Below are 15198 nucleotides of genomic sequence, written 5' to 3' on the forward strand. Positions count from 1 at the left end.
GAACTTAATAGCAAAAATACCATTATGGGACAGCAGATTCTGCTCAGTATCAGAACACATGAGCATATTAAGCACAATACAATGTTAATGCCTTTAAAAAAAGACACCTACCTGAGCTCTTCATGATTGTTATGAGGCGGGGTTGGAAGAGAAGCAGGGACATCCACACTCTTAGGACCCTGAATTATGGCCCTGGCTAACAAATCATCCTGTGGCCTGAAAGGCAGCTGAAACTGCTTTGAACCTAAAGCTTTGGCAACAGATAGGATGCACAGATTAAACAAATGATTTTAAACAGCTACCTGGCTGGACTGGACTAATGAAAGCTTTACATGCACCTCTGAGGAGCCAGAGAATGTTTTGCTAACGTTTAGTAACATCCAACATATTCTATGTGTAGGCTATTCCAGATTTGGAGTAGGTCATACTTGGGCCAAAATATGAATCTTTTGCCTAAATTTGAATGCATATTTGGAAAAGGCATAGAGATTCCAGGGTAGGTTTACAGGAGGGAAAAGGTAAAGACAGCAAAGGTGAAACAAGGAAGATGCTTGGGGCAACTAAAAGGAAGGGTAAGTAAGCCTGGACCAGTTGAAATATTTATATTCGTTCATTTATTTTACTACCCTATCTTTATTATTTTTATAAACAATACAAGGCAGCGCACATACCTAATACTCCTTCCTCCTCCTATTTTCCCCGCAACAACCACCTTGTGAGGTGGATTGGGCTAAGAGTAAGTGACTAGCTCAAAGTCATCCAGTCGGCTTTCATGCCTAAGATGGGACTAGAACTTACAGTCTTCTGATTTCTAGCCTGGACTGTGCTGTATCCGAATTTAATTATGGATGTTGCACTGAAGGAAAGGGAAGTGACGGGGATGGGTTGATCAGTGGGTGGCTGAAGCAGAGGAAAAGGGCAGAGAAGAATGAGATACATTAACCTTGTCCTATTTGTCTTGCAAGACACATTATGAATCTTGCTTGGTTGAAACCTACAAGAATCAAATAAGAATATCTTAGGAAAAAAAGCATATGGTTCCTCATTTTCTCTTAATCATAGTTTCCCCAGAAAATCAGGAAACCAAAGCTGGGAGATATTCCATGATGGAGTCCATATTTATGAAACAGTTTTCCCCTGGAAGATAGATTAGTCCTGGCTTTTGTGGCTTCCAAGATGGAGGTCTTCCATTTTTTAAATTAGTTGAGTGAATATAACAGGTATATTATACAAGTCTGGTTTTATTGATTATTGCCTTCAAGTCATTGCTGACTTTTAGCAACCACATAGGCAGACTTTCTACAAAGGGATGTGGATAGCAAATATCTTACCATCAGATCCTCCCAACATTCCAGCTTTGGTACCAAGTTCTTCAGTCATTGCAAATCCATTAACAATTTTTTGGCAAGTCACAGGTGGAGGTGTAGGAGGAAGGGATGCTGGAGGTGTGGGTGGGTTACTGAGATTATTTTGCTGCACAAGAGAAGATATTTTCAATTGGTTTTCCAAAGGATTGTTGGGTAAACCTGCATATTTAGTAACAAAACTAACTACGAAGTAGCAATCAAAGTGCATACATATTAATTTAGTTCATACCAAACACCAAGCCATGGTTTCAGTGCTATCCAAACAAGGTAACAGGGCTTTCATTTTCTATTTTCCACTCTGTAACTAGTAACTATTAATAGTTACTAGCATAGTAAAGTAACTATTTTTTTTTGAGTTTTCTTATAATTACTCACCAAACACACAAATTATGACCGGAACTACTTGTAGGACAAATACAAATAATTTCCATGTTCTGTTTGCCACTCTGCATCAGGTAATCAAGAGCATATATCAAATAAGGCAAGAAATCAATCATATTGTTTTTGAGAACTGGCACTCCAGTTCCTACTAAGAACGAGGGAAGAAAGCATTTTATTCCAGATTTTTAAGTAATTTTCTGCTAACAGGGCACTGATGAAAGTGAAGCTTTGTGCAAGCGAATTAATGGGCATACATAAAAAATACTTTTTAAAAACTAACCTAGAACTACAATGGCAGATATTTGTTTAAAGTTTTCACATATGCCATTTAGGACAATTCTATTTTGCTGGTTTCACCCCTCTTTTCATGTGGCTTTTTTTGTTAGTTTCTCTTGATAAGTTGTATCTAATGAACAAATTTTTAAAAAACATACTCAACTGTAGGGTAAGTAACACTCTCTCACATTGGTTGATTCTTTTATCAATGGCACAAACCCCTCAGAAAAGCACGCAGGAGCAAAGCAAAAGCCTACTTAGAACAAGGTCATGATGCATACTCTAGAACAGGGGTGGGCAATTAATTTTCCCTCAGGGTGACATGAGAAACTGAGATCATTGTGAAGGGCTGCCGCCCTGATCCTCTCACTGGCTGTAAAGAAAGGAGCTCACTGCTCTAGAAAGAAAGGAGGAATTGTAACTATAATGGAGGAATTGTCAGCCAGTGGAAGAACACATGGAAGGCGATGTTTACCGAGAGATTTCATCTGCACGGTTGTGGGAATACAGAAAACACAATGTGAAATGAATACAATTCACAGTTGGGAAAGAACTATGATTTTCATCTCATTTCCTACAGTCTTTATAGCACATTCAGTACATATTGAGGCTTATTCCATCTGCAATAGTCAATTCTGTGATCAGTGGGAGACATTCAGGCAATGCTGCCACCTTTATTTTTATTTTTTAGTTAGGGTTTTCATATCCTATCATTGAGTTAAGTGGCTTCGATATCTCTAAAAGCACTGTGTAAATTAACCAGTAACAAATAGAAGAATAAAAACAACAGCCATCATGGGAACAAGAGTAACATCAACTTTAGATATTTCCAAAAGCTCTTGAAGACTAGACTAGTTTTGCTGATTTCTGTAAGGGGCAAAACAATAGATTCTGGGAAAATCTCCCGGTCACCAATTACTTCTTGCTGACCACCAAAAGGAGAAACAACTATGGAAGGGCCTTGTGATGGTCTCTTAAACCTATGCAAAATAGACCTAAACCTTTTATTTATTAGTATTTGATCTTTGAAATAGTAATCCAGGGTAGATTTGTTAATAAATGGAGAGTAGGATTATAACTTTCACGTGTACATGTCCTTGAAACACATTAAAAGATTACTGTTATAGGTTTTCATTTTTTCCCTCTAACATTTTCCTTGCAAGTGCAGGACCCACTTTTTTGGATCAATCAAATATTGATCCAAAATTGACCAAATGGCTTGTTGTCAGAGCCTGACATTGTAGGCTGAGAGAAAATGAACAGCTCAAAGTCACAGAAAGCTTTTATGCCTAAAGATGGGATTCACTATCTCCTGGCCACTGGCCCAAAATCGCCCAGCTGGCTTTCATGCCTAAAACGGTGCTAGCATTCATAATCTCCTGATTTCTAGCCTGGTGCTTCAACCACTAGAGAAAACTGGCTCTCTAAGTATAGGCTTTAGCATGCCACAATGTTTCAGTGAATGGGAAGGAAGAATGAAAAACATGAGGAAAAATCTCAAGAAATCCTGAGATATATAAAATAATGAATGCCACTTTTCTTTTAAAATTTTGAGAGAATTACATAGAAAAATAATACACCTTGTAGATTAGCTGAGAATAGTAATCAGATACCCCATCAAGCGTAGCACTGCCAAAAGCTCCCACAAGTCGACTTCCACTACTTTGATGGCTGCTACCATACGGGAGAAAGTGGGTGAAGCTCGCTCCAATCATTGGCTCCATTAAAGGCAGCAAGGAGAGTTGCTAGAGGAAAGATGTGTAATTGATCACAATTGAAGATTGCTACTTTTATAAGCTTAAGCAATCCAGATACAAGCATTTCAAAGTTTCCTTATACTAAGCAAAATCCTAACTTTTATACATTGTTCTTAAAAAATAATTTTGCCAGATATAATGACTCCCAAATACAGCAATTGTTGTGGAAGCCTTGGTCTTAATACCATATGTTCAGGATACAGAAAATTGTTCTCAATGAAAGTGTATCTAATGAAAATCCTTTCTTCATCATCGTCATTGTAACCACTCATCTCCAGACTGCAGTTTTGTTCTAAATTATCAAGATTTTCATAGCTGCTAATGTAAAAATTTAACAATAATGATCTTTTTATAATAATCTTTTTATAATAATGATCTTTTAATCTTTTCTCCCTACAAACTTTTTTCTTCACCAATATATTCTTTATTCCCTTTCTTCTTTGTGTCATATATCTCAGCAGCAAGGACTTTTATTACAGCAGTGACTGAGTGCACCACTGGAAGAAATGGTGGGCCAGGATAGGAGCAGATCATCCTGAAGAAATTCTATCTCTGTGTTTATGAAGATTCTCAGGCATCCAGGTCATTGTTGTCCCAAAGGTGCTTTTTCAAGAGGCAACTGGACTTTCTTTGTTTTCCTTCAAAACATTTTGCTTCTCATCCAAGAAACACCATTGTTTCAGAACTAAACATGTTTTTTGAATGAGGTGAAATGTCTTCAAGGAAAAACAAAGGAAGTCCAGTTTCCACTTGAAAAAAGCACCTTTGGACTTCCATCTCTGATTATTTAGAGTCAACATCAACTGGATTACATGCAATCAAGCAATCCAATAAAAAGTGGTCTATTAGAAGGCTCACAAAGGAGAAAACTGTCTTCTGGAATATTTTATAATAAATGCAAGAAGTGGATAAGCATCAAATAAAACTCAGAAATGCTCAAACCTGTATTACTACATGTATAACAGCTTTGAGTAAGGAAACATGGTAAAAATAGAACACAGATACCTATAAAACCAAATATAAGATGAAATTTTCAATGGCTTTTTTCAATCTCTTCCAAAACTTTTCATTATGGATTATTCTTTTCAGTGCTCACCTGTTTCAACTGCATGAAAGTTTCTGTGCTAGGAAAAACAGTCTGTTTTTCTTCTTCCTCTTTTTTTTTCCTTTTAGGGCGAGATGTTGCTTTTTCACCTGTTCTCTGAGTTCGTTTGTTCCTCTGTTTCTTCATTTCATGTCCTAAATCTGCTCTCTGAACTTGGTTGTTACCACAACTTAATGAGCCTTGCAATGGATTCCCTAATGGCTGGTTAAGGAAAAAGCAAATATAACATATCATATCACTTTTATTAAGTCCTAAATGTTCAAAACTCAGACTTTATAAACTGAACACTGAATTTTACAGTGAAACTACCTACCTACCTTCCACCCAGATCACCTAATGATATGATCACAAAGATAAATATCGATGGGCATATAGTTTAACTGCATCCTCATTTCTCTTAACCAAATTCAAAACCAGCCATAAAAATTGAAAGGAAGAGAATCAACAACCCCCAGTTTCACAAAAGAATCAGAGTTGGATTGAGGCTGATCCTCAGAAGTCACAGCAAACAGCACAAGTCTTTCCCCATTACTGTCATGATTGGAAGATGTTTTCCCATTGGCCAGAGACATTGGAACGTTGGGGAGAAAAGCACCTGTTTTATCAAATGCAGATAGTCCTCATTCAGCAACCCCAATTGTGGCTGAAAACTCAGGTGTTGAGCAACATGGTCACTAATTGAGACATCACGCAACCATGATGGATTTATGATATTACTTTCCATTTGATGGTTAAGTCATCCTGTGACCATCACTACTGATTTTACTTCTGGCTTCTCCATTGACTCTGCTTGCCAGAAGCCAATTATGAAGCATGGAAGTGTTATAGAACCATGGGATGCTGTAATGGTCATAAATGTGAGGACTGTTCATAAAATTACTTTTCAGTGCTGTTGTAATTCAAATGGCCATTAAACAGGGCAGACATTAAACAAAGACTGGCAAAAAATGGCAAAGCTGTGGTAAAAATCTATCTAAATTGCTGAGAAAGCGATATCCGTTACCCAGCAACAAACGGTTGTGGATATGAACAAAGTACTTCCTAACATATTTTCTAATGTCCTGAAAGTCAAGCTGTTATTATAAAAAATGTTTACCATGCTGCTTTCAGCCAATTCCTGTTTTTCGATTAATTTGTTCTCCTCAGCATTCTCTGGAAAGTGGAAGCTGTTATCTGATTTCTGACTGATGGGACCGGTGGCTGTTTTGTTCTTAAGCAGGTGTTTCAGGAGTTCATTCCCTGACTCCACTTTTGCAGGTGTTGTGTTGACAGGTGCTGCCAGATTCTCTGCAGGAGGGGAAAGCTGAATGCCAGCTTTATCATCTTCCACGTCAACTTCAGTCTTCGTCTTACACTCAGCTTGACTGGAGCACTGATCAGCTTCTACCTTTTCTGGTCTAATTTCTTGAAGGCTTGCAGAAATATCAGTCTTGGCTGTGTCCCTTTTTGGGTTTAGACTCGACTGTTCGGGGAGTTGGTTTTGTGGCAAATTGCTTTCAGCGGGTTGAGCTTTCAGCTCTAGGGAAGACGGACCCTCTGCAGCGCTTGGTGTTGCTGAATTTGGCAGTTCTTCTTTCTCCGTTTCTCCCGAGTTGCGTGCAAGCTCACCAGGGGTGCTAAGAGCTGGAGTGGACACCGCATCCACAATAACTGGAGTTGGAGGAGCAGTTATATCCGAATGAGGCGTTGAGGGTGTATTCACAGAGTCAGTGTCATCCTCTTTTTTCTTCTTTCTTGTTCTTTTCTTTTTGCCTTTCTCCTCAGGGATGATATCAGAATACAGTTGAATCAGAGACTGATTTGCTGGATTTGTCCCAGCAAAGTTTGTTCCAGGTGGCAGGCTGGAGTCCTGACCGCCAGCCAGACCACTGCTAGTTCCTGGAGAAACTGCAGGAACACCAGTGGCAAAGTGAGGCCTAGGCAAGGACTGGGTAAAGCTGACTCCAGAAATACTTCCGTGGGACTGCTTAGCAGAATGGTAAGCAGAGCTTCCATCTTGAACAGGGACTGGATCAGATGCAAAAGGGGAAGATCCCGCCTGCTGCTGCTCACTGCATGGTGGAAAAGTGGCAGTGGGAGGAGAGTTTAAGGGTCCCGATTGCAAAATTGATCCTTGCTGCTGCTGCTGCGGCGGCGGTGGTGGTAGCAGCGGTTGCTGGGGAGACTGCTGAAGGGGCTGTGGTGGCCTCATAAAATCACAAGGTCGGTCCGAACCGAGGTAAGACATTTGAGGGAAGGACGTTCTAGCATTTAATTCGGAGCCCACTGTGCCATGCTGCTCCATTTCTATCCTCTGTTGCAGTGCTCTCTGTCGATCCACTTCCTGCATAAGCTGGATTCGTTGCCTTTCCTGCTGCTCCCGCAGGCGCTCTTTTCTCTCTCGTTCCTGGAAGCTTTCGCTAAATGGGTTATTGTCTTCAAACTCCACACGGGGTGGGGGGCCCGACTGCACACTGGGGCTGGGGGCTAACACTGAAGCAGGTGTCCCAGGATTAACGGGCAGCTGGGGGATCGGAGGTGGCATCCGTGGTGCACTGTGGGAGAAAAGTACTGGAGTGTTTGGAGGTTGCCAGCTGGGCAAGCCTGGTATTCTAGGTGGATTGGGTTGGCCAGCGGTGTGCTGTGGATGCTGAAGCTGCTGGGATATCCTGGGGAAATTCTGCTGCCCCATGGCAGGCGATGACCCTCCAGGGATCATGGGGGGCTGCGAAGCAAGGCCTGGCATCCCTGAATGGGGTCCCATTCCAGACTGCTGCTGTTTTATCCGGTATTCTTCAATCAGCTCTGCATGCTCTTTTTGCTGCTTTCGTATCTGCAAAATTCAGTCCTTATTTAATTCTAATGTAATTTTTTAATCATCTTTACCCCGCCTTTATTGTTTTTTATAAATAACTGAAAGAAACAAACACACACAATCCTCCGTCCTTCTCCTATTTTCCCCCACGGGGAAGTTCATTATCGCGAGACTTTATTATGAATCGCATTACCTGTTCAAGCTGTTTTTGCACCATGCTCTGCTGCTCGGTGACGTGTTTCAGCTGCTCTGCCTCCTCCTCTGGGAACTCACGTCCAGCTTTCTTGGCTGTGCGCTGTTTTGCAGAGAGGGCCTTCTTTGATTTCCTGTGTGCTCCAATCTGCTCTTCGAGATACTTCTGCTGCATTTGGAGAAGCTGCTGGGTTTCCTGTAGCCATTCCTCATATTGCTTTCTATATGAATCATCTGGGGTTAAAAGATAACAAAGGCCACGTTCCTTCTAAAGATTCAAGTGCTAAAGGGAGATTTTTATTTTTGCTTTGGGCCATGTTGTTACTACAAAGAATTCCTCCACTGATGCTCAGGCTATTACTAGCTTCCATAAAACATGTTTTCAAGCAAGCTACAGAAAAGATCTGCGGTTGCTCTCTCTCTCTCAATCTGTTTTATGTTCAACATAATATAGGTAGTTTCACCGTAATTGAGCCTGGAACCATTGTCATAAACTGAGCAGGTCATTAACAGGTGATCATGTGACTGGCCTGATTTTATGTTATTTTTATTTTTTGCAATAGTCATTAAATGAATGTGGAAGTTGTAAAGTGAATGCTGCAGTCAATAAGCGACCCCATTGTTTTCAATTGGCTGTTTTTGATGGAAACCAGAAATAAACCAATTTCCAGCCAAAAGCATCGTAAGTTGTGGTCATGTGACCATGGGATCCTGCAAATAATTTAAATGCTAGCTAACTGCCCAAAATGCCCAAAATGCCCTTATGTGACCACAGGTTAGGGGTGGCCATCAGAATTTCAAACAGTCACTAATTTACTGGCCAATAAGGACCACCTGTATTAATACTTTGCCTCAAACATACTTTCTTTTCAAAGTATGTTTCAAAACAATGGAAAAAATATAAAATATTTTAAAGAAATGCCAAAATAGCTTTTTTAAGGCCCTAAAAGGTCGTGTTTATCTTAACCTAGCCAATGGTCTATTCCTTTTTTTTAAAGTCAGCGATAAGGCTGAACACACTTATACAAAAACATATTAAGTCTATAAAAATTGAACACATGAATGAAAATCTAATTACTCATTAATAATGAAAGTTACTCGGTGAAATTCAAAATACAGTTCAATAAAACTGTATTTTAGATGTTGTATTATTTTTGTAAATTATGTTTATGGCGTTTAGAAATCATGCCCTAAGAACATAGCACATGGACAGAGTTATACTTACTTACAAATCCAGGACCAAAATTTGGAGGATTTGGTCTAGACATCTGAGGTGTTAAGCTACCATCCTTCAAAGAAAAAACAAAAACAAAATGTCTTGAGATGATTTAAGAAAGGCATGGAGATTTTTCCAGCTCAGAAGTCAGATTATGTCAGTGTTCTTCAACCTTTAAGGTGTGTGGACTTCAACTTCCAGAATGCCCCATGCTGGCTGGAACATAATTTAAAATCCCCAAGGTTGAGAAACACTGCATTATGCACATAGGTTGTGTGCATGATTCTGCCTCCAGTACTAAAAGTACAATGCCTCACATATGAATCAGCTATCTCTTTCCATTTTTAACCCTTTCCCCAATAAATAAAACCATTATTACTGCAATCAGAAGCAACAATAACAATCATCTGTAAGACAGGGAAAGGCAGTATTTCAGATTCATCCAAACCCTTCCATAAAGTACTGTACAAGAACAGTGGGGATTTGATTCTTACTTTAACCACTAAACACACTGCCCTTAAAAATTATTATTTTGAACTGAGTTACTGCAGATTTCAGGACAAACTGAATTACCTGTGTAACTGCTTGTGGTATTAGATGCTGGCCTTCACTGCTCTGGGCTCCAGGTCCTGTCTGACCCATAAAGGTAAATCTAGTAATAAGTAAAATACCAATTTGGTTTGTTTGTTATGCAACTTGTATTAATGATGAGATCATAATCTCAAACAATTCCATCATAATATAAATCAGCTATATTATCTCATCTGTACCTATCATTATTTAAGATCCTTCCTTCCATCCATCCATCCATCCATCATGCAGAACAGAAATAAAAAGGAAATAACTTATTTAATGATGGAATTGTATAAATTCATTAATATCTCTGCAAGCAAGTTAGATCTGAACTTATAATTAAGGAGAAGAGCTCCACTTCCAAATTAGTATCTAACAATACTACATCACTTTAGGCAAAAGCATCATTTTTCACGAACCTGTTCATGACCAATGGTGGCATCCCCATATTGTTTTGTGCCATAACTTTATTGATCCCTTTCAGGGCTACCATTTTTGCCTTCATTATAGGATCAGTAATTGCATCAAAATCTAAGAAAACAGAATGTTAGAATATATTATGTTTACAAAGTATAATGTAGCCTTTTCATATTTATATCTGCTAATCAATTCAAGGTTGTTGCTTTAAAAAAAAAGTTTGTATTTGAAAAACTGTTTCCATGGATATATTGAATTTGTTTCAGATCACAAACTAAAGCTACCAACAATCATTTTAGAATCATTTTAAGCTTAAAGTTTACATGACCTTAGACTAAAATTGGCTAGCCAACTGGTGATTCAGATAAATATTTTGGCAGAAGCAGAAATGCTAAACTGTCAGTTTCTCTTAATGCCTGGACTGAGTTAGTGCCAGGAATTAAATGAAATTTGTTTTCGAGAATGTTCCCAGTTCTTATTTTGTCAAATTTACGTTTTTATTTGCATCAAAGTATATACCGTACTATATTGTATAAATCAATGGAAGAACAAAAGCAATCAAATCTTTGCATGAGCCAAATAAAAAATAAAAAAATAGACTATGAAAAATTAATACAGGAAGTCCTCAACTTACAACAATTTGTTTCCTAACAATTCAGTTACAACAGTATTGAAAAAATGTGACTTTGGACTGTTTTTCACTTAGACCGTTCAGCATTTCCATGATCAAAATTTGGACGCTTGGCATTTAAAAGACTGTTGCAATATCCTGGGGCCATCTGATCCTCTTTTGAAGCCTTCTGATCAGGGGAAGCCAGATTCACTTAACAACCATGTTAGTCAATTTACAATGATTAACAATTGTGGCAAGAAAGGTTGTAAAACGGGGCAAAATGCACTTAACAACTGCCTTGCTTGGTAATGGAAATTTTGGGCTCAACTATGGTCATGAGGCAAGGACTATCTGTATCCAGATTTTGTCTCTATATTCAGCTTTTAGAAAGGCAACAAAAATGGTTTGTTATACTTCTGGGGACTGAAATTGCTGGCTCACTCTAATTTTTAGTTTTTGTGGTAATGGTTTTAACGTTTGCTTTAATCATTTTATTGTTTTTCCACCTAGAACCTCTTGTTTTTAATTATACCTAGAACCTAATGAGCTGCAGGAAATAAATTCAATGCCATCAATCAACTATATGAATACATATCTACAGAAAGATCCCTGAATATAAAAGCTATTCAATGATCAAAAGTGCGTTAACAAATCTACACATTCCCCTGGAAGGTTGGAAATAAAATATAGGAATGGAGATGAGTTAACCTTCATGATAACTGAGAATGAAATTTATTTGCTCCATCTAGTTAGTACACATACCCAGCCAACATTACCATGGTTGGAAAAATAACAAAAGCATACCAATGTTAGGGAAAAATGGCTCAGACCGCTGGCGAATCATGGCTTGCATCTGCCGTTGCTGTTGCTGCTCTTGTCTTTCTTGATCCAAAAGATCTTGCAGCAACAGAGGCTGCTCTTCCAAAAGCAGAGGTCTCTCTCGATTCTGCTGTTGGACCAATGCCTGAGAAAGCACCAGCTGCTGAGAACCAGGAATACCACCAGGAGCAGGCCTATTTACAACAGGCCCTGTTTGACTTCCAGGCTGCCCTACCCCCAAACTGGAATTGAGGGGCTGGCCAGAGATAAAGCCTGGATTTACCACAGTCCCTTGTGAAAAACTATGGCCTACTGGTGTAGCCAAGTTCACATCCGATAACACATTTTCCATGTTTTGACTTGTGGATGTAATCAACGTTTGTGGAATACTGGAAATGGGATTTGTTTGGGTTGTCCGGAAAGAGTGAGAAGGAGAATCTAATAACCTCGTGTCAGGGTTTTCTGAATTGCTATGAGTAAGTAGGCTTGTAAGAACTGGTGTAGATCCAGGGGTAGAAGAATTTGTTGTATTTTGAGTAGGTAACGGAATGGCATCTGAACTGGACACTGTGGTTTCCTCATTCATACTTGCTTTATCAGTTGCTTCCACATGACAAGGCAAAACAGATTTAGTTTCTCCATCATGCTGAGCACTAGAAGCTGCCACATTCTTGTCAATCTTTTCATGGCTACAAGTAGCTTCTTCAATTGGAGAAAGCACTTCTGTTTTAGTCTCTCTGTTCTCAGTAGCTTTTTTCTGGGGAGGAATAGACACTTCAGGAACAGAAGTTTTATCATCTGAATGTTTTTGCAGATTGTCTTCTGCCTTGCCCTGTATATCATCTATAGGCACATTAAGATCCAGCTCTTCATTAAACATACCCTTTTTGTCACCCAAATCATGGTCTGGGTCAGTATATGCAATTATGTCAAATTCTCCTGATCTCAGAAGATCATCAAGATGACGGTCATTAGTTTCAAGATTATCTAATGTGTCCAATTCATCACCTTTATCTTCTGAATCTAAGTTTAAATTTTCAAGATCTTCATCAACCAAATCCTTAACCTCAACACCATCAAGGTCTTTAACATCTAAATCTTTTACAGAAGGATCATCAGGATCAAGTTTCTCTCCTAAGGTATCTGTAGGCTGACTGGGCACTTGTAAGTTATTTGTTTCATCAGTAGGTCTTGTGGTTGGCAAAGAGTCTCCTGAAAATGCATTATTTATTGATGGATGATTTAAGGAACACATGACTAGCGAAGGTGGATGACCTGGATTCATTTTATCCTGCTGGGATGGTGCTAAATGTTCCAAACCTGTTGAACTCTGCAACGGATTATCTGAATTTTGAGAATTACATCTTGTGGGTTCTAGGTGTCTTGGGCCCTGACAATTCTGTCTAGGTAGAAGTTCAGTTTGTTGTTGATGCTCAGGAACAGGGTTCATAATAGTAGTTGATGAAGAAATAAAAGACAGTCTTGGTCTGACTTCAGGTGATCTATGACAAAGCTCAATGAATGCCTGCCCCATTATGTTGTGCTGTTGAACCTGGATACCTTGTGGTGGGAAATGCTGTGGCAAACCAATGGGATTATTCATTGGTGGTTGGTTAGACAGTCTAGGCAGATCTATAGGTATGGTTCTTCTAAACTGTGGTGCAACACCAACATGTTGCATTTGTTGTGATGGACCAAGAAAATGATCTTGACAAGGTGGAAGTCCATGGCCACCACTGGGAAAGCCAAATCTGGGAAAGAGAAAAACAAGTTTTTATTGAATTGGATGACCCACAGGGGAATATTTCCTCCATAATGACTACGTACAATAACTGTGTAGCTAATTTTCACATAAATAAAATTAATGACATCTCTGATAATGTGTTATTTTCACATTATCCATTTAGTATTAAAAATAGATGATCCCTCTCTGTATATAATCCAGTAAAAAAAAATATGCATATTTTACAAAACTACAGAATTAGTGTAAAAAAAGAATATACTAAGATAAAAAGGCAATATATCTTATTTTAAACTTGATTAAATTGCAGAAAAAAATGTAAATTAAGGCCAATTAATAAAATTTTAATTAATTTTCAGGCTAATTAATATAATTGATATAAGGATAGTATTGTCCAGACATAACATGGAAAGTAAACATTTATGGACTTTAAATTTACAGACTATAAAATTATAATTTAAACAAAAATAATATATTCTGGTGTCAGAATGTTATGGCCTCAGAAGTTAAATATTTTTGTGCTTTTTACATTATTTTACAAAATAAAAAGAATATTTAATACAATATGAATGAAATTTTAAGTGGCTGCATGCAACTTTTAATACGTTTGCATACGTTACGTTCAAGTACTATTTTAAACTATATGCTATTTAAGGGGATTGTTAAAAGTAATGAAGATTTTTTTAAAAAAGTACGTTGCTGAAAATTACGATTTCCTCCCCTTCATGAAAGATGTATATCATATAATATCATATATCATATCTATAACACAATTTCTGCATTAAAATGAACTTATGCAAATTTGTCTTGGTCATTCTGAATGACAAACATGCTTTAATTTTTTCATAAATAGTCCAAATTTAGTAAAGTGTGATAAAGTATTTCTATACCTAATTGCATGAGGCCTCATCCCCATGCCAACAGCATCTCCTGGAAATTGAGGTCTATTCAACTGCCCATCAACAGGAAAACCTGCCAGCCGTAGTCCACCTGGACGAATGGTAGATGATCTAATGTTGCCAGGATACGGAGGTGGTGGTCGGGTGAAAATTTTATTCAGATTTTCTTGCTGCCATGGTTGAATAGGTGCCGTTGGAGTTGCTGAAGCAGGCTCTACTGGGGCTTTTTCTTGACGGATTGCGTTTTTCTTTTGTTGCTGCTGCTGAAGAATAATTTCACGTAACTTCTGGCGCTGACAAGAAACAGAAAAAATTATAAGCTAATGTTCACATAGAAACATTTTGCTTCTTTTGATAAAACATTGTTCCTACAGTAGGTCACCTACCTGTAAACCACATTTCTTTTTTACCAGCATTTGCTCATTTTAAAATTGTATTCATCCATCTTTATTCATCCATTAGTTCAGGAGTGTCAAACTCAAGTCATCACGGGATGAATCAGGACTTTTTTCCCCTTTGCTAAACTGGGAGTGGGTGTGGCCAGTACGTGACGCATCCAGCCCATGGGCCGGGAGTTTGACAGCCCTGCTTTAGATGGACTTTAAAAAAAAACTTAACAAAAACTCAAAACATTAATCCTCTGGCTTAAAATCAGTCTCTTGGCATTCAGAATCTCCAACTCTGTCACATTTCTACATTGCCCATCTCACCTCAGTAACTTTGGGCAGTTAAAATTATGTAGTTAAGAAAGGATCTGCTGAAATACAATGCCCTCAATTTCTAAGACTAGACAGCCAGTCCAGAATATTATTACGATAAAATGAATGAGTATTTTCACAATCCTCATGTCTATACAGAATCAATTATTCACTAGACTGACAGGCTTGAAATTAGGTTGAAATGGCTCTATTCAATTTGTCTCATTTAATTTAGCTTTGAATTACATGATTATACTTAAGCTTACTGCCCAATGCAAGGGTCTTAAGCACTGAATAATGATTTTTACAAATCTTGGATCCAAGAAGCATTTCTTTAAAAGAACAGTAGT

General features: G+C 38.3%; 1 protein-coding gene across 21 annotated transcripts in view; it reads right to left on the bottom strand.

The window, feature by feature from the left end:
• KMT2C (lysine methyltransferase 2C) overlaps positions 1 to 15198 on the bottom strand; it is a 142312-nt gene that overhangs the window by 14222 nt on the left and 112892 nt on the right. For 18 of the 21 annotated variants that reach the window (XM_026678945.2, XM_087945524.1, XM_026678949.2 and 15 more), the window contains 11 exons: positions 14142 to 14443; positions 11496 to 13261; positions 10081 to 10192; positions 9662 to 9740; positions 9098 to 9161; positions 7874 to 8106; positions 5983 to 7698; positions 4878 to 5087; positions 3605 to 3769; positions 1332 to 1473; positions 112 to 250 (listed from right to left, as the gene is read on the bottom strand). In XM_026678945.2, the coding sequence (XP_026534730.1) occupies positions 112 to 250; positions 1332 to 1473; positions 3605 to 3769; positions 4878 to 5087; positions 5983 to 7698; positions 7874 to 8106; positions 9098 to 9161; positions 9662 to 9740; positions 10081 to 10192; positions 11496 to 13261; positions 14142 to 14443 (4928 nt within the window). The remainder of the gene's footprint in view (positions 1 to 111; positions 251 to 1331; positions 1474 to 3604; positions 3770 to 4877; positions 5088 to 5982; positions 7699 to 7873; positions 8107 to 9097; positions 9162 to 9661; positions 9741 to 10080; positions 10193 to 11495; positions 13262 to 14141; positions 14444 to 15198) is intronic. The other 3 variants (XM_087945523.1, XM_026678947.2, XM_087945522.1) reach the window with 2 other exon arrangements.

Source organism: Notechis scutatus, chromosome Z (assembly GCF_049901735.1).
Source record: "Notechis scutatus isolate UNSWTSFEM ecotype Mainland chromosome Z, rNotScu1.2, whole genome shotgun sequence".
Lineage (NCBI taxonomy): Eukaryota > Metazoa > Chordata > Lepidosauria > Squamata > Elapidae > Notechis > Notechis scutatus.